This window comes from Gymnogyps californianus, chromosome 6, assembly GCF_018139145.2.
Source record: "Gymnogyps californianus isolate 813 chromosome 6, ASM1813914v2, whole genome shotgun sequence".
NCBI lineage: Eukaryota > Metazoa > Chordata > Aves > Accipitriformes > Cathartidae > Gymnogyps > Gymnogyps californianus.
Genome location: NC_059476.1, coordinates 31,103,205 through 31,128,173, shown reverse-complemented (window position 1 = coordinate 31,128,173; position 24,969 = coordinate 31,103,205). Strand labels below are relative to the sequence as shown.

At 37.0% G+C, this 24,969-nt stretch overlaps 1 protein-coding gene across 2 annotated transcripts in view; it reads left to right on the top strand.

The window, feature by feature from the left end:
• Positions 1-24,969, top strand: part of PARG (poly(ADP-ribose) glycohydrolase) — a 72,321-nt gene that overhangs the window by 9,056 nt on the left and 38,296 nt on the right. For both annotated transcript variants that reach the window (XM_050898568.1, XM_050898567.1), the window contains exons 4-9: positions 584-770; positions 1,941-2,063; positions 3,387-3,470; positions 4,572-4,646; positions 22,050-22,142; positions 24,315-24,472. In XM_050898568.1, coding sequence (XP_050754525.1) covers positions 584-770; positions 1,941-2,063; positions 3,387-3,470; positions 4,572-4,646; positions 22,050-22,142; positions 24,315-24,472 — 720 coding nt within the window. The remainder of the gene's footprint in view (positions 1-583; positions 771-1,940; positions 2,064-3,386; positions 3,471-4,571; positions 4,647-22,049; positions 22,143-24,314; positions 24,473-24,969) is intronic.

Sequence of the window (24,969 nt, the reverse complement as noted above, 5' to 3'; positions counted from 1 at the left end):
TTCATCTGCTTTGCATATATATGAATTTTGCAAATGTGTTTAGGATTACTTTTAAATTTCTACTTCCATTGCAAGTATTGTGTGCCTGGCATGAAGAACACAGCCCTAGTGAGAAAGAGTGGCTAAGAAGTTTGGGGTTTTTTTAGTTTGAAGAAGGAATATGTGCGTCTCTGCATGCACACGTGTTGGTTTTCTCGTAGTTGAGAAGGGGCTGTAGAGGGTATCCTGACAAATGCAGACCAATGAGTCTGTCTCCTGTCCCTGGATAAACAGATCCTGTTGGGAAAGAGCATGACTGCAGAGGAGAACCCTGCCTTGCTAACATATTGCAGTTCTGTGAAGGTGTTTGTAAGCCTGTAGAGAAGAGTGTTTTGGTAGACATCGCATACTTGCATGTGTTGGCGAGGAGGAGGTTGTTGGTGGCAAGGGATTTCCCCAAATAAAGCTTTGGCCTGGGGCCACAGCAAAGGCGAGCAAATAAACTGATTCTGTTATAAACGTAACCCTGGAGTGGAAGTTCGTGTATTTGCCTACCAGGTTTTTCAGTGGAAATAAAATATTTCAACGTATTTTATTTTAACAGCAGAAGAGAAAAGTGTGAATTCAAACCGCAGAGGCCAGGAAGGAAGATTCCTAAATATGTGCCACCACCTCTTCCAACTAATAAGAAATGGTTTGGGACACCAATTGAAGAGATGAGAAGAATGCCTATGTGTGGGGCCCGTCTTCCTCATCTGCGACCCTCAGCCAATCATACAGTAACCGTCAGAGTACGATAATTCAGTGTATTACCTGAAATCAAATTTCTTACTGAATTGTTCAATAATATGAAATGGCAAATGTTCGTCTTATAGTATTAGCAGGTTGTGGAAATCTTTCTTTGCCGTTCCTTGCGAGCAGACTGGGGCAACTGATTTTCCTGAAAATTGACTTTTCTGATGCGCAGAATTAGGATATTAAGATCCAGAAGAAATGTAATTATGGTTTTACTGCCTCTGGCTTGTTAGGGACAAGTATTTTTCTTTTGCATAGGTGTGTGTGTACTTCCTTGTCTGAGTTGTAAACTGTGGGAATTTAAATATATCTACAAGTAAAATTTGTATTTCAACATTTTCATGTTATATTTTCATTTTAATATGATTCTGTTTTGGGTTCAAGATATACAAGAGGCTCAAGATATTCAAGATATGAAAAAGACAAAGAATTAAGAGTTTCTAGCAATTTTACCACTGCATTTTTTATCAAATCTGATATATTTGCCTTTAATCCTTTGGAGTAGTATGCAGTCAAATTATTGTTGAAATAAAACATGTGACCAGAAACCTGTAGGGTCATGGATAAATTGCAAACAAAAGAAAGGCACATTACGTTTAAATGCAAGTTCTGAGAGAATCAGTGCTGCCAGAAGGCCATATAGCAGATTAAGTCTTTAAGAACATCGCATTATTTATTTTTACATTTCTGATATTCTGTGGAGTAAACTTGAAATATTGCTATATCTATAATGATTTCTCATCCTCTTCAGTGTTAGGTTAAAAAATGTTATTTCTGCACATGACTATGGTTAGATTTGAAACTACATTTTGAAAATATTTGGATGAAACTATGTAGATACGCTAAATTCATAAATGAGGAAGTATTTAGCTGATGATTGGACACAAGGTAATTGCATGTATTACCTTTATTTCAGTGTGTTTCAAGAGGTCAAATGATAAGGTGGTGTTCTTTTCACCAAGTATGATATAAGACTAACAGATGGATTTTTTTTTTTTCTAACTGAATATCCATCACATGGCTGGTTGGTAGCTTTCCCCTTTCCAAAAAGGATGGCTGTAGATGAGAGCCTTTTTTTAAATATGTCTTTGCTTACTTTTTATTTCTTCCATTTAAAAACTTGAAAGTAGAGTCTGAGCTTTTTTCCCCCTCCTTCTGTGTTGCAGGTCGATCTTCTGAGGGAAGGAGAGGTGCCTAAACCTTTTCCAACTCACTACAAAGATTTGTGGGACAACAAACACGTTAAAATGCCCTGCTCAGAACAAAATTTATACCCTGTAGAGGATGAGGTAAGATAAAGTATTTACAGTTGTATAATCAGTTTGTTTACATATAGATGAGTTTTCAGTTTGCTGCATTTGCTCAGTTAGCAAACTGTATGTATGGTATTAGAAAATGAAATAGATGAACATACCTGCTCTGAAAAGCTGGATTCTGGGTCGTGATGCTTCAGGCAGAGCAGAAGATTTTTTTTTTTCCCCCTAGTAATTATTTTACCTAGCCATTGATTTGATAGTGTATATATTTCTGTACTCATAGGAAATATAAGCTTAGACTCCATATAAGTTATATATTTATATACTTACATATATGTTGGGGGGGTGAAGCAATTTGAGATGCCAACAGATGTGAATGAATTTGTAACCACGTTCTGATGATAATATTCTGTTAGGTATTGCTGATAGATTAAGGTATATCTGTCTACTGTTCCACTAAAACAATGGCGGAGAGGTTAGAGCTGGCCCTGCATCGTTTGTTGATCTGGTATCTCTTGTCACTGCTCGAGACTTACTTAAACATACCCAGTGAAATACTTTAGACTGTGGTGAATAAAATGAGCAAGTGAGTCCTGTAGTGAAGACTGTATAATGATTATGGATACTTGAATCTGGAACAGAGAATTTTTACAGCCTCTAGGAAATACTCTCAGTCTTTTCATTTATCAATTTTACAGATACAGTATAAAATGAATTTAATTGATGTTTCAGAGATAAAGTGTTGATAAGATCTTTGTTGCCAGTTGAGCAAGATGAGTTGTCTCTGCCCTTGTGATAGTCTCATAAGAAATATCATTATTGCTTGCAATGGGCAATAAGACTTTCTGTTGAGGAAGAATATCACACGATGTCTTAAATTTGGGTTGGTCCAAGAGTCAGCCACAGCAATATGCTTTTATAATCTGCGCCCTTATTGTTCTTAATATTACATTTTTATAAAGTTGGTTCACTTTTTATATTTTTGGGTTGCAGATTTTATAAACTGTGGTCATGTTTTATCTGCAAAATCCACTTTCTTCACAAGGAATGTACTGAACATTATTTGTCCTTCTTGAGATGGCATGAGGAAGAGTGCTGCATATGTGAAAAAGAGCTCTTTATGAATTTTATGAATGCTTCAATTAAAAAGGAACTCTTAAGGAAGTAAAATGCAGTGGACTAGAATTTGCAGAAGTACTTTACAGTTACTCAAAATATGTGGTTTGTTTTTAAAGAACTTCACAAATAAAACAAACTTTATTTAAAAAAAAAGTGACAAGGAAGACAATTATTGGTAAATATGTCTTTCTGTTTTGAATAACTTAATCTGACTTTGTTTTGGCTTTTGTTTTAAAGAATGGAGATAGAACTGCTGGAAGTCGATGGGAACTAATCCAAACAGCCTTACTTAACAAATTTACTTGCTCACATGATTTGAAGGTAAGCTTGTCAATTTGAAATCAAGTCTATATACATGTAAGTACATTTAGGCTCTCTGTGTACTGTTAGTGGTTCTGGCTCAGTCCTATTTGTTTAATCACTTAATAAATTTAAAAAAAAATCTATGCTGTTGAAGGGATTCCCTGATGAATTAAGGGTCTTAATTAATTGAGTCTTAAGTGTTACCACTGAATTTATTAGGTATTATTAAAATGAATTGTCTTTTATAAGTCTACACAAAACTGTGTTTGTCCAGCGGTATCTACTAGTTTGTGGTAAATGTAGCATGTAAGCTTTTTCTATAACCAGATGGTAGGGTGATGCACAGGTGAGAGTTTGAAACAGTAACTGTTCACACCAGTATACTCCACTAAAATTGCAACAATTCAAGCTGCTGACCAAAATCTGTAAATTTTGGAGACTAATGCTCTGTTGATAACTCTTACAGTTCTTGTTGGCTTTTAATGAGTTGTGATTTGGAGCAGCTTAGAATTGCTATTATGTTTTTTTTGTCAAGAATAATGTAATTTAGATTATACCTGAAAGGCAGGGAGGAGGAGGATGCAAAAGCTGCAGATTAAACTTTAAACGAATAAGTAGCGCTCCCCCGGCAACAAATGGAACTTCCCTTGATAATACTGTTTTATTTGGTATTTTTTCTTGAGAATTTTTTAAAGGTGGTTGTTGTTGTAAAGGGCCTATTTAATTTTGTTGTGGTTCTGATTCTTTTAGTTTGTAAACTGGTAAAACTTCTGCTATACTGCTGAGGGTCACTTTTTTTTAGGTATTTTTAAAGAGAGCAAGCATGGGGTGGGGAATGTTTATGTTGTTTGTTGTAGGCAGATCCAAGCATACCTTATCTTGTTTTGTGCTAGGAGGAAAAACCTGTGGACTAAAGCTTATTCAATGCTAAACCTAAAATACAGGATTCAGTATCATGGAGTCACACCATATTAATACAGTTTTATGGATTTTGGTAGGCTCTGTGACAGGTTTTAGCCACTAGATGGTACTGTTCCTTCAAAATGGAAATTTCATAAAATAATTTTTCATCTGTTAATAACTATCTCTGAGCTTTATTTTGTTGTGCTCTTTCCCTAGGAGGCTATACTGAGATACAACGTTGCTTATTCCAAGAAATGGGACTTCACTGCTCTTACTGACTTCTGTGAGAAGGTAAACCAAATTGATTTAAAATAGGAAGAAAAGTAAAATATAAGTGACTACTTCGTCTGTATGTCTCAATGCTTTTGGCTTTATTTCCCTTTTCAAGAGTAAAGGTTTTGCAATCATCTATGTGGACATTTATTTGGCTGGTAACTTCAGTTGAAATGATAATTATACTTTATAAACTGGATTCATTTTACATCTTAAGCAGGTTATTTGCGTGCTTCAGTAACAACTAAGGTTACTGAAGGTAAGGTGATAAATGCCTTTTCTCTGTTTTATGATAACCAGATTTATTAGTAAATTGTATTAATATTTCCAATGTAATGGTTTCTTGTTTTAAAAAATGTTGTTCTTTTTTCCTTTTTTTAAACAACTTTAATGTTACATTACAGTGATGCTTGTATAGACTGTGCTTTGCTGGTCTAGCAGTAAAATTTTGCTATATGCTGAGATGATGAATTTAATCTGTAGACCCTTTGAAAGATTGGGGTGTTTTTTATGACTTCATGTTACCTTCCTGGAAGAGCATGGAAAAGAAAAGTGAAAAGTAGGTGGCAAATGCAAGTTGGACTATTATTAATGTACACCCTGACTGACGTTCAGAAACTATGCTAATTAAAGCAGTATGGGAGATTAAATGAGATGCAATAGAAATTGTTGTATTTTTCTTCCACCAACTCAGAAGTGCTTTTAAAACATGTGTGCTTGTTTTCTTGGGAGGGGCTTGCTAAGCTGTATTAAGGTTCAGTGGAAATTAAATTTGATTTGAAGTTCATTTTATTAGTTACGTATATTTAAAATAGATGTCTGCTTAATTCATATGATCACAGGAACTATTCTTTCTATTGCCTGTTTCCATCGCGTACAGGGACTACTATTTTACAGAATGAGTTTTGTTTTGCATGCAACATAATATTGTTATTACTGACAGAAGGTACCTATAAAAATACCGGTGGTATCATATTTGCTAGCCGTGAGAGCTACTGTGTTCGCCCATCTTGCCAGTTTAGTACTCCCTCCTCTCATCTGTGGGGTGTCTCTCTTTCAGGCTGCCATGGCTGGATGGTAGAGGCTGTGGACACTTGGCCTCTTTGCTCCTATTGACTCTTGTACTGAAATTAACTTGGCCTGTTCAACTGTTCAGTCTTGTGTTATTAAAGAATACATATTCAAATTATTAGAATGCTTTAAAATACAAGCAAGCTATTTAAAAGTCTGACTCGGGAATGTACCAGATTTGCATCATATTGCTACAAATGCAACTGAGCTTGTCCTGATGTGTTCACATCGTGCATCTGGGCGTTCAGAAACTATGGATGATTAGATTCAGAGATCACCAGCCAGGGAGAGTAGGTAATATCAGCTGTCTCCAGAGAAGAGAGGCACAATAGGGAAATAAACTATGTATCAGGCATCAATCTTTCACTGGGGGTGAAAAGGCAATTTCTGTCACCTGAGTGATGATTTATTTGTGAGGTTCCCAGATGAAGGGAGGAGAGCTGTTTCAAAACATGGATTTTAGACCATGGCGAAGAGTGTGCAGCAGTATATTAAATAAGGAACCATGAAGCACTATAAGACAGTGGCTCCTTGTAGACCACAGGAGCAAAATCTTACCCTGGCTTTGTTTATTGAATTTAGCGAACAGAACATGTGGAGGGGATACATCTTGCAGAGAGATGTTTAATATTTTCTGTTATTAAGCAATGTGTGAACTCTTCAAGTTCTGTAAACTAACAAGGTATCTGCTTTCAAGACTGTTTGCAGTCTGCTTAAGTGAGCAGCTATTGAGTGAAAAGTTGAGATCCTTTGTGGCAATGACCTAAATATACTAGCTGTAGTGAAGTGTAGCTTTTGAAGTTACTGTATTTGGGAGTTAATGAATAAGGGCTTACCATTGGCTTGTGTATTTTCTTGTTTATCTTATGGTTTTGAGGGAACAGGGGAACTGTTTCAGGTGACGTTTGCTCAGCAGAAGTTGAGAGGGTTGATTGAAAGGAAAGCTGGCTTGAGTAATCAGCCCAAAGGGAGGGGCAGCAGCTCAACAGAGGGAGAAATAGTCACAAATATATATTAAAAGAAAAAGATTAAAACAGAGTGTATGATCCTCAAATATCTCTTTATATTCTTGGGCACTATTGACTACCAATACATTCTTAACCAAGAATTCTGTGGTCTGATTTAGAAGGGAGCTGGGTCCACAAATCTAATAGTGTCTATTTTAGTGATTCATTTAAGGCCCCTGTATTCAGATATTACTTCAATAGGTCTGTGCTTGGTAAATTATGAAGTAGCATCTGTTATATTATCTTCTGATTCTGGACACAGCTCACCTTATCTATTAATCTGTTAAAAGCTTTCATATCAGTGTTACATTTTGTTTCCTATTATAGGTAGTTTCCTTCCAAGTTACACAGTCAAAATATGCATTATTTTTAAATCCTACTTGTAAGATTCAAGTCGATTTCCTTGTAATAACAATAATCACAAGTTTCTTGGACTTAAATTTATTTTCCTTTAAGATTAATACACTTTCAGCTTTCTTAACTAATGGGAAATAAATATCATGTATGTGAGTCAGGATTTTTTTCCAAAACAACACACCCTGACATGTACAGGCTGACCAGTTTTACAGTTTGTCCAAAGCATTGTCAGAAGAGGGAGCCCTCACACTATTTCCAAAAGATTCTTTTGGATGCCAGTTAATGCGTGGAAGTAAAATTCCTATTTGTACAGTGAAGTAAATTTGGGAGCTTGGGGGTTTTTTGTTTTCTTTTAAAAAGTTCATAGCACCATCAGTAATGTACGTAAAGCTCTTGGTAGCTTATTTGCTTCAGACATCTGACAGTTTTGTTGTCCTCTATGGAATTTCCACACTGTTGTATTGATTTGTTTTGCCATCTGTTTGTTAATATTGGCAAACAGGCTTAGGATTTGTTCAAGTTATTACTTAGTGGACAAAAATTCTTAGGACCAACATTTTTCTTCTTACTTGCAAGATTCTTGTCACTTGGAAGTCATCCTTGCATCTGTTTTCCCAGAACTTTACCTAGAAGACAGACAGGAAAGAGTAAACAACAAGCAGAAAAGGAAACGTGAGGAAACCGCTGTGGATGGAGCTGTCTCAGGACTCACAATGTGTTGTAGATGAGCTTTATTTACGTGAATGATGTTGGGTTGGGAATTTATTACATGCTTTTGATCAACAGTGCTACATACTGTGGTAGTTTTTATTTTTCTTTCTTGTAGATTTGCCTTTCCACTTCCAGGCAAGGCCAAATTATTTTGCTTTTTCTCAAATGCATGAAATAAAGTCTAGTGAGATCATTCAAGGCTTATGTCTTAGACTAATCTCAGCCGCAACTTTATTTAAAGGGAAAAGTAGGGCTTTATCATTTAAGACAGTCACATGGTCTGCTGCTTTAGCTTGGGCCTGCTTGTTCTGGACATGCTTTGTTTTTATTGTATTGCTTTAAAGTCTCTTAGAGCTTAAGCATAATTCTTGTTAATGTTGTTTCATGAACTCTTCCTCTTATTGCTTGCATCTGTACTGTTCTTTCAGGAACAGAGGAGTGTTTAAATCTGAAAATGACATGACATTGTATAAGCAGTGGATAAGGTGCATCTTTAAAGGTGATCCTTCTTTTAAATTCAGTCTTAGTTGCATAGTATACAAGAACTTAAGTCAGCAGGATTTATGTTGTGAAGCTTCAGGAACCTTCATGGTATAGAACCTCTGTCATTAAAATCTGAGCTCTTTTGAGGTGAACCAGTTGGTGAGCAGTCTCACAACTTGTTTTTGTCCTTTTGCGGTAGAGCTTTATCAAACAGAGTTGTTTGGTCCCATCTAAAACTTTTGAGATTTAGCAGCAATACTTAAGTTAACAAATCTACTGAAAAAATATGTAAGAGAGAGACTTAAAGTGACAAAAAGGAACTCTGCAGGCAATGAAACAACAATGGGTGCTTTTATGCTCACGTGGTTTAATTTCAGTCTTCTAAACTCCTTTGAAACCTGGAGAAGAACTATAGCATTTACATGATTTCAGCGTCAGAAAACAAAGGAATAATGCTCATATGCTTTTCAATTCTTACTTGCAAGTTATCTAAGTTATAGGCTTTCCTGATATGCTTCAGTAAAAGGAAAGAATCAGATCTAGTCATCTGTTTTTTAGCTACTCTTGCTGCTTTTTTGTATATGCAAAGCAGAAAGAGAGGGACTCATGCGTGCAGGACTGTTAGCCTTTAGGGTTCCCCAAATATTTGTGTTTAAAAAGTTACTGTATGAAATAGTCTGTATGCTATTCAGTGCTGAAAAGGATTAAATACAGTACTTAGGTATGTCATTAAAAGACAAGCTGTAATATCTGGTGATTGCTCATGTATTGGAAATTGCAAATAGTTTAGACATAAGTTTGATTGATCTCTTAGGAAGCACAGACCAAAGATTGGAGTTTAGGTAAATTTGTGTGGCATAGACAGTGATTGTCTCTGAGCTTCTGTGAGTCATCTGAAAAATGGATCACGATACATCTTGCAGATGTTCACATTGTATCCATAAATATTTTTATGTTTGTCTGGACTCTTTGAGCTTGGTCATCTTGGTGGAAAGTTTGTGTCTGTGAAATGGAGGAGATACAATGAGAGGAGTCAGGAATGGTGTAAAGGTATGTAATAGTTCCCATATGAGGAACATCTAAATAAGCTAGGACTGTTTAATCTTTTCATCTTAGTTAAGAGAGAAGTGAGGAATTGGTATAACAGTGGCATCCAAAATGAATGTTCATTCTTCTAGTACAACAGTTAAGGGACACCAGATGAGTGTTCCTAGCAGGTAAGGGTTTCAAAACCAGACAAAAGTAATTACTTATTTAGATACTGAATAAAAGGCTGTGGAACTCCTTGTCAGGGGATGTAGAGGATGCTATGGCTTTACATCAGGTTTTGAAGGGATTTGGAGAAATTGGTGGTAGAAGGATCCCATTGACATCTACACAGATACTGTGATGGACTCTGGAAATTTCTGAAACTGATTACTACAAGTAAAGAGCGTTGTGAGGAAGTGCTGCTGGTTACTTGCTTTTCTTGCTGTTAGACTTCTCTAGGCATCTTGTTGATGGGCTTTCATGAGCGTTTGTCCATTTTTACATTCTTATGACTTTGCTGGATTGAAGTTGAGAGGTAGAAGTGGCCTTGTCATGTGGGTCCCATCGTGGCATAGTACCAATATGAGATGTTGCTGACAGAAAAGCATGGGGATCTATACACTAGCCGCTTTTAGGAGGACAAAATAATAAAGATAATTGACATTTAAAATGTCAGTGAGCCTCACTTGAAGGCACTTATGCCTTTTAAAATTTGTTTTTCCAGGCTCTCTGCAAAACTTTAAACCCTTGGTGCCTACTTGATACAAGTAGGAAGACCTAAAGGGGATACGCTATCAATATCTTTACAAAAACACTCTCATTCTCAACTGTATAATACTCAGTTTCCAACTGTTAGATTTGGCTTTTAGTGTAGGAAAAAGCCTGTGTGTGTCTGCAGTGCCTGTTTATGGATGTCTTGTGGTCTTTTTGTCTTTTGGGAAAGCTGTTTGAAGCCAATCGATCTGTTTAATGACCAGGATCTGCATATTTGCTGTTGATTCCCATATAAATTCAGCGGTCAGGAAATCCTTTTCTATTATGAAAGAAGCTCTGTAACTTTTACATTTGGATTTTTCTATGAGGTTGAAAGAAACATGATAACGCTCTTTAAAAAGACCAGTCTCTTCTCCTGTCTATACTTAATTGCAGAGAAGAACCTTCAGCATGAAGGAAAAGGAAGAATGTATCAGACCACTTTATCTGTGCTCCTTTTTCTTCTTTTCCAGTCAAGCATGCACTGGTTTTAGCCTCAAAACTGGCTGTTGGCAGGTTTTTTTTTATGGCACACATCTCAGCTTATCCTAAAATCTGATCAAAAGCTATGTAGCAAGAAAACAAGGTCAGTTGTCAAGCTGAAGGAATATATTGCTATTTTTCTTCACCCTTTAGTTATGCTTTTACATTATATAGAATATGGGCTATTAAAAATGTTTGTCTTACAATTACAGCTGTAATTAGTTTTGAAACGGGATTAGAAAAGGAGTCCCATTTCTCCCTGCTTCTTTCCATTAAAACGTGCATGGCGATCATACTTCTGGATGCTAGATCCTTTTAGAAGTCCGGAACAGTGAGGATGTGAGGCTTCGTTACTGTCTGCTTTTACGTGCAAGTGTCTACCTGTAAATTTCTAGAACCTCACTTAATACCTTTTTCAAATTTTCTATAGGTGTCATTTACAAATACATAAACTTATTAATATATAATATGCAAGATAAATAAATATCACACATCCATATTACAGATGTTTTGCTCTTCCAAAAGTCTGGTTTCTTTTTCTTGAAAAATTGAAGTTAATTATTGTACTAGAAATTATTTTTCATTTGCACAAATCCTTACTGTTAGAATTTTGGCCTAGCAATATTCATATGGATATGTGCACACAATTTCTAAGATACCACTTTTTTCTACTGAAGGTGTTCTGTGCAGATTCCAGTATATAGGAGAATATTCTTAAAGTGAGGAGTGGTGGAGCATATTACAATGAGTCTTGTTTCTGTTAGTCAATGCTTTGCAGTTAGGAATAATTGAAATAAATAGAAGAAAACTCTTACATTTCACTGAAAAACCTAACACGTGTGTTACTGAATTGCTGAATTGTAGCGTAAACCTAGTAAAACCTGGGATAATGTCTACAGAATGTGCTTAGTGCATTTTTTTTGCAAATTATAGTTCCTCATTTGAATGTATGTTGCTATGTGGTATACTAGCACATTTGGCTTGAACTTGATACTTTCAGAAAATGTGTCAGATGCAAATAATTGAGCTAAGACGGAGCATATTAAATGTTTGAGAACTGAGCAGAAAAATCGGATGTGCAAATATTGGCAGTATGTCTGCTTCCTCTCTAAGAAGAATTGGTTGCGTTTTGAGATCACTGAGCTGATTTGAATGAAATTAAGAACTGTCTTGTCAAAGAAATACTCTACTTCAATTGCAAAATTTCAAACAGCCACAGAACCACACAGCCTTTAAGTGTGTGTGATCTTAACCTTAATAACCTTAATTTAGTAACCTTAAACTTAACCTTAAGAAATTTTGGAAATTACCTGGACAATGATTTCAGTGATTTGAAAAAGACAAAACTGTTGAAGAACACCCGCTACTGTTAAGTACGTGCATATCTTGGGAGATTTTTATGTTCTAATAAGGCTTTACCCCACTCTTGTCTCCTAGCAGGTCTTAAGAACCATGTCAGTCTTTCCTGTATGTTTTGTTGTTTGAATGACCTGCTTGAAAAAATGATTGCTGTAATCAGTGATACTGGAATAGAAGGAATTTTAAAGTACCAAATTGTTCTGGTGACTGGGTTTTTGATAAATCATTTTTATAATTGTCTGGACAGTACTAACAGAAGTGAGCATTGTACAGAGATGTCAGCACTACAAATGTAGGCTTTTAAGCAAGAAACAAAATGTCCCAAGGCTGAAAATAGCCTACCCATTGCTCCTTGCTGGATTTCATTTTAGTCCAGATGTTTTCAAACAATTTCATTACATCAGATTACCTTTTTAAAATCTAAACTGAAAAGGTCTTTTGAGTGTGCCGTGAAGGGTTTTCTTTTCACAGTAGCAGAAAGGAATTTATCCCCGTATTGAACAAAATGTCAGTTTTGTGAGGTAGGGGCAATATGCATCTTGTACACATTCAAAACACTAGAAGCGAAGCATTGTAGAGGAGAAATAGCATTGAGTACTGAATTACAGGCTTATTCTTAGTTTTCTGTACTTTCTCGGCAAAACAGTCGAGTATCTTTTAAGTGGTGTTTTGTAAGCACCATCGCAATGACTATTGCATCAGACTGTTGACTCAGAATTACCAGGGAAGGGTTATCTACACATACCAGGTGTAGAGTTTTAATTATATTGTGTCTTCAGTATTTGTGGATACTTAATGCTTTGAGACAATGTAAAGATACATCCTGAGGATCTCTTCCATAGTTTTTCACTGTATTGAGAACATTCCTGTTTAAAAAAGAAAAGGAAGAACCTAGTAAATGTAAATGTTCTGGTTTATAAAGCTATCTTCTGATATTTGCTTTTTTGTTTTGTTTTGGGGGCAAGGGGCTGATGAACAGATTTCTTTGCTTCCATTGGATTATGTGTAAATCATCATTTATCCGTGCTCACCTGTCTATCCCAAATGAGTAAGAGAAGCTGCTTTTGCTTGTGGTGGCTTTCCTTAGCTGCTTTGTGCCTTTAGAAATTTTTTTTAATGTCTGGAGCAGTTAGAATAAAAAAACCTGATGGTCAAAGCTTTCAAGAGAAACACTCTGAAAAAGTGTATGTGGAAGTAGGGAAGTGATAAAGAGCCATTGCCATTGTTAGGATGACTGTGAAGGCGTAAATGAAGTGTATTGTAACTATATTCCCAATTTTTGTTCTGTTTTTTCATCTGATAAACTGAATTTGATTATATTGCTTCCTTGTGGAGTTTGTTACTAGTTGCCATGCATTCTTTAAAGAGCAGGTTTGCAAAGGTGGCAGAGTGTGTACCCTGGAGATGGTGTGAGGGTCTTACTTGGCCAATATAATCTTAATTACGGGATATTTTTCTCAAGATACTGGTTATTTTGAGTCTATAGTACTGACAATCGAGCAAAAAATAGTCTATAAATTTGTTGAAATCTGCAATGCTATTGTGTTATCTTTAACTGAGCCTTCTTCCCCTTCTGCCTGTGCTTGACTTTTTTTTTTTTTTTTTTTTGTAATGTTAAAGTAAATACAGTTTTCATAAGGTCAATAGCTATGCTGTCTCATGAAGCTTTTAGTGCCAAGCTTATCGGTTTCAAAAGTGGTTGAAAAAAATTATAAATATCTGATGGCTTTTGAATGCTTCTACACTGAAGGTTCTTAGCAGATGTTTTTAAAATCATAGCAGTATTAAACATTCCCCCCCCCCCCCCCAAGTACTGTGTTTAGAGAGGTAAAAGTTTTGAATGAACCTGGTAACAGATCGTTTTCACCCTTACCTTGTGTCAGTCAGATGAAAGATTCCCCCCCCCCCCTCCCATGTTAACAGCCCTGCTGTAGAAAAAAGGTTCATTGTCCTTTCTACTACTTTGTACTTCCCAAGAGTAACTCGAAAGTATTTAGAAAGCAGTATTTGACTTTTCTTCCCAGGACTCTGCCACTGCTTTGGAAATGGTTGTGATGCTTCTACTCATGATAGAATCACTTTGCAAGACCTTACAGGTAGAGTCTGTTGGTGGCCTGTAGAGAATCGGGACTGAGATTTCGCTCATTGGTAATGAAAATGATCGAGGTTAGATTTCCAGTACCTTGGAAGTATAAACTGGGCTTCTAAAACCATTAAGAGGAGATGGAAAAATAAATATACATTTTTCTCTCAGATTTTATTTAGAATGTTGAAAAGCTTTGAGAACAAAGCTGCAGTTGTTAGGGATGATACACCTGAGAGATCATTCCAGGGTTGGATTGGCAGAAGACGTGAATGAGCCTTCAGGGGGAAAAAAAATTAAACAAAAATGAATTAACCTCTGCCTTGTAAGCTGTCTTCTTTTTTCCTTTTGAAGTGTCAGTTTGTGGTTTTGATAAATGTCAGAAGCATTCTTCTCAAATAAGATTCTTCTCCATATAATCCACTGTTACAGTTTTTTTCCCCTCTTCCCTCCAAAGATTACTTTGTCCTTTCTTTGGTTTCTAATCAGACAAGTGCTTAAGAAATGGGATGGATTTGACAGCTAAGTGTATTTCCTACTGAATTAGTTTTGTAAGGGAACTAAAGGAGGCAAATGAGAGTATTCTTTCCTGCAGTTTTGGAAGTTCATTAACTTAATAAGATGGGAACTAAAATCTGTGCCACTCCCTTCCCCCCCCCCCCCCCCCCACTTTCTTCCAGGTTTCAGTCTTGTTTATATGTATAATATTTGACATTATGACAAAGAGTCTGTTTTACATAGGCATACAAGTTGGTGGGCTGCAGCCTAGTGTCTCTGTCTAGGTATCAGATACACTGATAGTTGTGGCACAATGTATTTAAGTAGAATTCTTCTCTTCCCTGTCCAGAGGAAAAGGCTTTGTAGAGAGTATGACTTAGTGAAACTTGTTTTGATTTTTTGGGGGTGTATTAACTTAAATATATTGGTTTTCGAAGTCAGCCAATAAGAACTTGTTTAGGTTTTTTTGTTTGGTGTGTCATCTGTTTGTGTCGTGTGTGTCCCCGTCCCCCCCCAAGCTGTTCCAAATAACAGATTGAGAAAGTCTGCTTTTAGGATTCTATAATGTTTAAAAGCACTTATGACAAGGATTAGGGGAAGAAAAGGAGTATAGGTTGGCAGTCTGAGGTTGGTTTACTTTCAGGTGAAAGACTTAAATGTCAGAGACAGTGGCTTGGTTGTTTTATTGGCACCGAGGAGTTCTAGTTATGGATCTAGACTCTACCACGTTTAAGTGATACACAAACAGCATACAAAAAGCATGCGACTTCTGTATGAGACAGGAGAACAAGTAAATAAGTACAGGCTGCTCTGGAAGGAAGAGAAAATGAAGACAACATTGCTTAGTGCAATAAAGGAGCAGACACATATTGTAATTGCTTAAGTATGCTCAAGTTTTTGTATAAGTGTCATCTCAAAGGAAAGTCTTAGCTGGAGGGGAATAGTGAGGGAGACGCTTCAGGATGCCTGAGAGGTTCTTCTGTGGAATACACTTTTAAAAAAAAAAAAAAAAAAAAGGTGGGAAATCAAAATTGTTAACATTATCCAAAAGTGCACAAGAACCAATATCTTGCAGAATAGTGCAAGAGCACAATTGAACTCTTACATCTCATCTGACAGTGAAATGGGAGCCTTTGGAAGGGAGGTACAGTCTATGCGTTGAATGAAAAAAAAGCAGCATTTTAAATGCTTGCGGGTAGAACAAGACTGTTAACAGTCTTAAAAAGAAATTAAGCCTTCAAACACAAGTTCCTATTGTTCTTGTTCCCCAAATATATTTTTTTACTTTTTTTCAATTTTTTGCCTTCCCTGTTATCCTCACCAAAATTGCAAAGTTACAGAAGTTGATGAAATGTTTTTCAGGAGACCATTCCGAGTTGTCTTACACTTCGTGGCATGTTCCACCTGCATATTCCTTGCATGCGGCACTGGGCAAATTTTTTCTCTTTGTGAGAATGTGAATAGCGTTGCTTTGTTCACATATCTTTCTCTGTTATTTTCTTTGAATTGAAGACTTGAAGGAGGTTTAATAATGATGTTATGTCTAGGTAGGCTATATATGCCCTTATTTGCTACACTTCTATTTGCAACCAAGTTTTTCAGATTGAAGTATTCATCATGTGGATCTTAATGCCCTGTAAAAATATACAGAGATATTTTTTTTATTTGAGACAAATTGAAGATAGTAAAGAAAGAAAAAGAAAAAAATTATTCCTGAGATTAGGAGAATGAACTTTCTGTGAATAGAGTACATAGAAGTTATGCAGTTTGTCTAATTAGTTAGGAGGCTGTTACCACCTCTAACCATATGATATCTTACATTAAAATAATTAGGAAAGCTGTTACTGGAAAGACAGTTCCGTATGGTAACTGATGGTACAGAGCACTTACAAACACAAACTGAAACAAAGTGTGTGAGGCATTATGGCACCTGGGAAGGAAAAAGTCAGAAGGTCAAAATCCATTAGAATTAGGAAATAAAAGACACAAAGTCTGAAGGAAGCACTCTGGATTTCCCCTTCATCCTTAAGAAAGTGGTTTAGTTGCTCCTTGTACTGCCACAGAAGTTAATATGGGGAAATAAAACCAAACAAATTGAAAGCATTAAGCCATTGCTGTCTTAGCATGCTGGTTGCCTGTTGGTGTGATGACTCTACCTTCCCATGTGATAGATAGAGCTGTCCAAATTTGTGTTCTGTATGTGCAGTTTGTTTGGTTTGATGAGCTGTCAGATTTAGTTTTAAATTCTCTACCATCACTATCACCCCATGCTACCTCAGATCCTTCTTATTAGGACTGTCAGGCATACTCGTTCATTATGTTTTGGAGGACTGGTTTATAGTGACAAGAGGCCATTACTTATGGTGGCATTTAGTCAGGCCTCTTTGCTGCTGTATAAATGTTCGTTTTGCAAAATTGTGATGCAAGTTTGGCCAAGAGCTCTTACCTCTGCTACGGCTTGCTGAACCATTTGCATCTTATGGATTGGAGCCCTAAGTCATGTTCATTTAATCAGTCACTCCAGTGCAAATACTGATGAAATCGCCAAGTGATTTTTTTTTTTTTTTTTTTTTTTTTTGGTAAAAGGCAAGTCATGCTTTGCAACTCTGATTCCATATACTTTTCCCTCGGGGTATAACCCCTGCTTTTATTTCATTCCTAAATAATTTTTTGCATGATTGGAGGACTATGAATAAAGTCAACAATATATTTTTGTTTTTATTTCAAATCCTGCAGGAAGCTGCAAGTGACATGTATGCATACTAAGGAAAGGAGAAACCGATCAATTGTTTAAAAACAAAATTGCTATGATACTTAATGTATTTTCCTTTATCAAAAATTATTGACAACCATTTCATATTTTAGAATTCCTTAAGTTATAAAACAAATTCATTTTTTTAACAATGGAAATCCAGTCCTTTCTCTTAATCTTTGCATAGTTGTGGCCTTGAAAAAGATTGTACACAGTTAAAAGCACATTACTGAATCAATACAGATGTTCCTGTACTAGGAGATTTAATTCTAAGTGAGGTGCTTGTTGTAACAGCTTCATACTAACTAGAATATTACTGCTTTTTCAGTGATAAGAGTTGCAACTGGTATCTACCTTTGTAGTTCATTGATAAGGGGTGTGAGTGGTTCTGTTTCACCTACCACCCACCCTGCACAACATCTAATAATGCATGACTTTTTGGTAGGCTGATTCAACTTATTAATGCAGAGGAAGACTACTCCCCCGCCCCCCCCCCCCCCCCCCAATTATTTTCCTCTAGTGTTAGCAAGCTGAAGGTTCTCAAGAAATTATCAGATGAACATGGGAACTGGTGAAACATGGTGGGTAGGTGGGTGTGTTTGGGGAGATAGAACGACACATCCCTCTTTCAGCAGCAACAAATAAGTAGAAGATGTAATGTGACTCTAAATATGCTGGATTTTACATCAGTACAAGTCACTGCTTCCTGAAGAGAGTTTCCTTCTAAATAAGTCTTCATTCAGTTCTGTGACCAGGTATTCTCTGTGCTGTTGCTAGGTTCTCCCAGGTTGGCATTTGCATCGTGAGATGTCTGTCAGATGTAGCTGTGGTGTCAGCACTCCACATCCTGGAATCCTTTTACTTTCCATGATTGAGTGTTCTTTTTTGCTGCTTTCAAAGTCTGAAAAGACTGTCACAGATAAAACCAGGCTCTGTGCTGCACTGAGCATAGCTGAGAATATGCAGTGACAGTGGTTGGTCTACAAAGCTGCAACTGTGGTGGCATGCTGGTTTAGTGGTCAAAAGAGGATGAGGGCCAAAAAGCCAGGGGTTTGCGGGTGTTCTTTTTCATAGAAACCTCATAGGAATGTTACCTGTACAGGAAGAGTCCATGGGCAGAGAGGGGAAGTTATGATTACATGGATGTGGCCATGACTCAAGTTACTTAGTTTTTTTAGAAACTTAAAGCAAGGAAGTATACATATTTCTGGCTTACTGCCACCATTCAATAATGGGTTATAGCCTCAAGATATAAATGGGAAGCACAGGACTGAATAGTTCCCCAAGGAGTTGTTTTTAGGGAAAAAGTTTATTAGGGGAAAAAGGTTTTTTTGTTTGGTTTTTTTGGTTGTTTTTTTTAAAAGAAACCAGCACCTGCAGTTGAACAACAGAATTCTTGGATTACTCACTGCAGCAGCTATTTTGTGAAGTTATAACATTTCTGGGAAGAAACAAACTATGTTTGAGCTTGAAAACTATTGATATACTTCCCTGCCATATTTAGGAGACCTTTGCCTAAATAGGGTAGTATTCAAAACAGGGATGCTTAGGCTACTTGGTGGTTTGATTAGAGAACGATGCAGAGTTAGGAGTTTCTTGGCGAGATCTGTGAACTTAGCACTCACAATGATCGTCTCTTTAAAGTTGTGGGGTCCTTTAAGTGACTTACCTTGTGAAAATGTAGTAAGGTTTTCATGGCACCCAACACTTTTTCACAACCCCCCACCACCTTATTTGTCATTTAAATGTAAAAATAGTCTGTCTGAAGTCCAGTGAGACTGCTTTGGGGCATTAACAGCTCCACATTTTGAGGTTTTCGTTAGTGGAGGTCTAGTAAAAGTCATGCATAGGAATAACGTAGAGAGGAGAGCATGTTCTGGTACAACGTTAGGAAGGTAAGGAGAAGGAAAAGTAGAATTTCAGAGTTTAAGAAGTGAACTTTGTAGTGATGCATTTTGTATCAGAGCTGAGCTGTGCAACTGCTGGCCCTGCTTCTGTTTTAGGAAGAAATTGTCTCATACTATTATTATATTCTTTTCAAAGGAGCATAAAGAAAAGGTTGAAGTCTTGACAGCTATGACAAAGTCCAGTGCCATAATGTGTCACTAGATAAGTGATACTGTATAGTCTGTGGCAGTCAGCAAAGCATAGCAGCCACTATTTATATGTCAACTTTAAAAGAGAGGAAGTGTTACCCAAAGGGGAGAGAATATCAGAATTTGACAGCCTGGTAGACATCTGAGGTTAAATGTCATCTTTTGAATAGATTTAACTTACATATTCATTTTATGTATTGAGATCTGAAATTCCAGCCTTTAAATGCTCATTTTGTTACTTTATGGCACTGAAAAACATTGTGCCTAAGAACAGAGCAAAGTTTCCTGCTAGACCAGATGATGCTAAAGGTTAGGTCATAATTTTCAATATCTGACTTATACTGTGTAAATATGTAGGTGCATACGCAGCCAACAACAGGAGAGAGAGATGCATTTTGTTCATTTCTTAACCTTAAAAAAAAAAGTTGTCTTTCAGTAATAATTTGTATGTTACTTGGATTCCTCCTCTATTAAATGATTTTCATGTTTCCTAGGCTTGCTGTTCTTTGTAAGTTCTTGTTTCAATTTAAAACTTTAAATTAGAACCTTGTTTGTATGCCTCCACGAGCAGCATACATAATGCATGGAAAGTAACTGTGTAGGTATTGGGATTGTTTTATTTTCCCCCCTTCCCTGCCATAAGTTGTTTGTCCTTTGAGCATTTGTTTGTGTTTTGCTTTTTAACTTCCTGAGCACTCTTATCCCTTTATATCACTTGGAACGGGAGGGAATACAGCAGAGATGCTTCTATAGTTATATTAATTATCTTGGAAGAACAGAAGTTGTTGGCCTTCAAACAATATTTTCAGCTTGGCGTTTATGGGGAACAGTATGCTTTGAATCAGAGGCATCGTATTTTCCTCTTCTCAAGAAAATTGCCAGTATCTTTTTTACATTCTGAAGTCTGTGTGAAACTTTCCATTGAAGTGCGAATTACAAAGCTTTGATTATGTGACTAAAAAGATCACTTTCTGTGATTTCACAATTAGTTTTAAGTGTTGCAGAGACTAAAGTTGGTAATATCTTGATGCTGTTTCATCCATTCTGTCTGCTATTGGTTTTGTGTGAAATTGGTAGTAAATCCAATTATTTTCTAACAGTTTTACTTGAAAAATAGTTTTCTATAGTTTTAAAGCCACAGTTTCAGAATTTTAATGATTTTAATCTAGAAAGTGGTAGACAGTAGTTGTCTCAAATACAGATTCCTTGGATGTAGGGGAAAGAGGGAAATTTATTTTCTATAGCTTTAAAGCCACAGTTTCAGAATTTTAGTGATTTTAATCTAGAAAGTGGTAGAAAGTAGTTGTCTCAAATACAGATTCCCTGGATGTAGGGGAAAGAGGGAGGCAGAAGGCTGAACTGTGACCTTTGTCTTCCGTTCCCCAGCTGTAATTCAAGTTGTGTGTTCTCTCTGCTTTTTGCTTTAAACGCAGCATGCAAATCTAACAGCCAGTCACATCTGGTGCCTGGATCCCTAGATCAGGGAGAAACTGCACCACTGCACAGGAAGATGGAGAATGTGCTTTTCACTCCTTGATCTTACTTCAGCCCATTCGTACAGCAGAATGTGAGACTTTTGAGTATATGGCATGCTTTTGTGCCACTTTGTGTATTGCAACTGCACTGCTTTGTGTTGCCCCCCCCCCCCCCCCGCCATTCCTGTGCTTATCCTAGCTTTTCTTAGAAGAGCATTGCCCGCCATAAAGGACCTTTTGCACCTTTTAAAAATAGGTGTATGATACATGAATGGGGGTGTGGGGTGTGGATGGGTTTATCTAAACCCTAGGTACATGATGTTGAGCTCAGAACTGGCAGTTGCAACTTAGAAGAGAGATCCTGGACTTTCTCTGAGTACATTGGCTTGATATGCTGTGGCAGCCAAACATGTCAACAGTGGGCCAGACAGTGTCAGGAAGGGAATTGAGAATAGGACAAGAAGGGTTTAATGTGACTTGGTCTTGCGTATAAAAGCTTTGAGAAGCCTTGTGAAACGTTGGTGTGCCCATTTTTTTTGAATGTTATCAATCCTGGTCTCTCCTTCTCAGGAAGAATGTTAGAGCAGGTAGAGAGGGGCAGCTAAAATAGTCATAGGATCAGCTGTCTTACAGGAAGAGACTGAAAAGATTGCAACTTCAGCATGTGGAACCAGGCAGGCTGCACCCTTTAACGTATGTAATCCAACGGCTATAGTTCTTGAGGGAACGTGGTGGGGATGGACAGCAGGAAGTGCCCAGGCTTGCATGCTCTTCTTACATAGCATTTCCTGTTGCTGCTGCTGAGGACCACTGATCTGACCCAGCAGTGCGTTTCGTATGTCTTTAACAGGAGAATGTCACCAGCACTTGTCTTGGACTGTGACCTGAATATGAAAGTTAAGTAAATCGTTCCAGTACTTTTGTGGTTAGGTAGTGATTTTTATCAGTTGAGAATTTAGTTCATTGCTTTGGAAAGAGTCAAATGATAACTTATGCAAGGTTCCTTTATAGGGCATTTGGTGACATGTTTTCTCAACTGCAACTTTTGAGAGTTGTTTCTGTATTTCGATTAGTGGATTATTGCAAGGTAAAATGCAGTGAGGTACTACCATGAAAAATGCTACAGATTTGCATGAAGCTAATAGGTCCTATTTTTTTCTCTCGTTTCTTTTGGATGGATCCCGTTTTCACAAACTTTTCGTACAATCATTATTTTTGAGGTAAAAAGCCTTCCCCCCCCCCCCCCCCCCGGTGTTTTTAACAGGTTCTTGAAGATGCAGAGGCTCAACATTTGTTCCAGTCCATTCTTCCTGATATGGTCAAGCTGGCGCTCTGTCTCCCTAGTATCTGCACCCAGGTAAGTAAACACAGCCAGCTAAGTGCTCTGTGGCAGACCACTTTTCTGCAAACTGTAACTAATGGCTAAGGTCAAAACATCAGGATCATGTTATGTTCTTAATAAAAGCTATAGTTTTTGTGTTGAAGGTAGCTGAGGCCTGGGGAGCAGAACGGACAATGCACATCTCTAATGATATAATACAATGTAGAAAAATATATCTTGCTGTCATATTTTTAGCCTGAACGTAGGTAACACTTTCCTTTCTATATGCTGGAGTTGCTTCTTGCTTTTCTTAAATGAAATGACCATGAAACCTTTCAGGTTTGAAAATCACACTTATAAACTGAAATACTTGAATAATCTTAAAGCATCTAATGTTTTATTTTAGAAATTTTTTAATCCTAGAAGTAGTATTTTCATAAAGGCTTCATTTACTTGGGAACATATTTTGTTCTAGTTGGACCATCACAATACTTAAACACATACGAACCTTAACTAATTATTATTGTTATGGGAATCAGTTCTGTAGGTAGTAGAGCTGATAAAAGTGAATAGAACTGATGAAGTAAGTGAGGATGTATGATAGGTAACACATTAGCAGGGTAACGACTCTGATTTGTAAGCTCACTTGTTACAATTTTCTAAATTGCTTTTGTTGGACAGGAGCAGGGAGAATCTCGCCCTACTTTGTTATGCTGCAGGGGTCCTATAGTAGATATACAATTTCAAACAGTATGAATATTTCTTCAAAATTTTTTCACTAGTCACTTGATGGGGGAAGTTTTTGAGAATGCTATGAAGTTTCTAAACATAAAGTCAAGCACAAGACTTGCGAGTTCATGTAGTAAAGCCTTTTATAAAGTTGATGTACTGTTAGGCAGTGTAAATTGTGAAGAACTTTGTCAGACTCATTTTTTGGTTAGACATAAAGCTAAATTTGTTACAATATAACATACTGTCCAAAATATCCTATTTTTATGGGCTTGTAGAACTTATTAGAGAGCGCTTCTCAGGCTTTTTTCCCCCTCTAGCTGTGTGACTTCAGACATCATAATATAGCTTGTTAATTAAATAGCCAGAAGACAGAATGAGATTCAGTGAATGTGAATGTAGTAGTTATAAGAATGAAGGAAAACTTGTTTGTTCTGTGGAGTAAACAGGGCCATGTATTCAATAGTCTAAATTAGTAGCAATTTCTGTATTCACAACTAAAAGGATTAAAATGTAGCTGCTCAGCTCTCCTGGAGCGAGGCTAATGAAGATGGCTGAGAATATTGGAAGAAGAGGTGAAAACTCTGTTCTTTTTCTCCGTCAAGCAGGTTTATTGTAATTGTTACTGAACTCCTTAGCAGTCAGAATGACTTTTTCCCTGCCCCCCCCCGCCCCCCCCGTAGTATTATCACATAATTAAAGAAAAAAAAAAAAAAGCCGTGAACGTGGTGGGCGAAAATTCCAAATCAGGAGGCTAAAGCCTGATAAAATGGAAAATGTATAACACTTCAGGGTTTTTTTGGTTCCCCCCGCCCCTTTGTTTCTTTTTATATTCAAGAAACCCTGACTAGAGTCAAATAAAACTCCAAACTGAAGACCAAAATGAAGCTGAGCTTTTTGTTCATTCTGATTATAAAATAATGGATAATCATGCACTTTCTGCAAATATCATCAGTGTTATTTCTTCAAGAAGGATGGAAGAAGATTCAAAGCAAGTCTTAGAGTGATGATCTGTGGCGTGACTTCCATGTTTCTTTGTAAAGTATAAAGCATGGTTATTGTAGCTGAAAGCATTCCTTAAGGGTTCTTAACTGTACAGCTATTGAAAGTGGGTTTTTACTTCAGTTTTTAAGATTGCCCAGGATTTACAACATCCCATCTATTTTTTTGGCCCTCTCCATTCCCCATGGGTTTGTTTGGTAAGTTGTGTTTTCTTGGTCTTTGCTTTTATTATTGATTAGAAATCTGCAGTTTGTCAAGCAAGCTTTTTCCGAATTGTCTTGAATAAACTATTCCTGACTTTAATGGTGCTGCTGATTAAAGGGTTCACCAATGGCCTAAATTACTCTTGCTTTAATTTAACAAATGTAATTTTGTGCTCCTGCTTTTTCTTTTAAAACGAGTAAGCTAATTATTTTTCTCTCTCCTTCCCTTCCCTCTCTCCTGCCCCTCCCTCCCCCTCACTTCTTTTGTTGGTAGCCAATACCTCTACTGAAACAAAAGATGAATCACTCCATCACAATGTCACAGGAACAGATTGCTAGTTTTCTAGCCAATGCTTTCTTCTGTACTTTTCCGCGTCGCAATGCGAAGATGAAGTCTGAGTATTCTAGTTATCCAGACATTAACTTCAACAGGTATGGCACTCCAGAGTAAATGAAGCTGATAACCCTTCAATGAAAATATTATTATTGTCATTTAGGGGAGAAACTTATTGTTTCTTTCATGTTTCTGTCACTAATTTTGGTAGTTTGCTTTCTGTCTTTTCTATTTACCTCTAAGGGACAAGAAAACTACACAACTATGTAAGAAAGGATCTTGTGCACAGGAAGATATGCTTAATATTCCAAATTTTCTCCTTTTCATGCATGCACACGCACAGACAGGCTCTTGCTCTGGCATAATTAGGCTGATACAATTCCCTACCTCCTCGTAAGCCATTCATCTGCAAATGGTATATTTCAGTTGTGCTTCAAGTGTTCTATATGTATTTAAAGGTCAGTGTCTCCCTAGCCATGTTTCTGTTGTCTCCTTTGTCAGCAGTGGTGATCTGCACATTAAGTCAGATCAATAGGACTTGATTCTTCAGGATCCATACAATCTCTTATCATTTTAAGGCAGTTGTAGAGCTGCA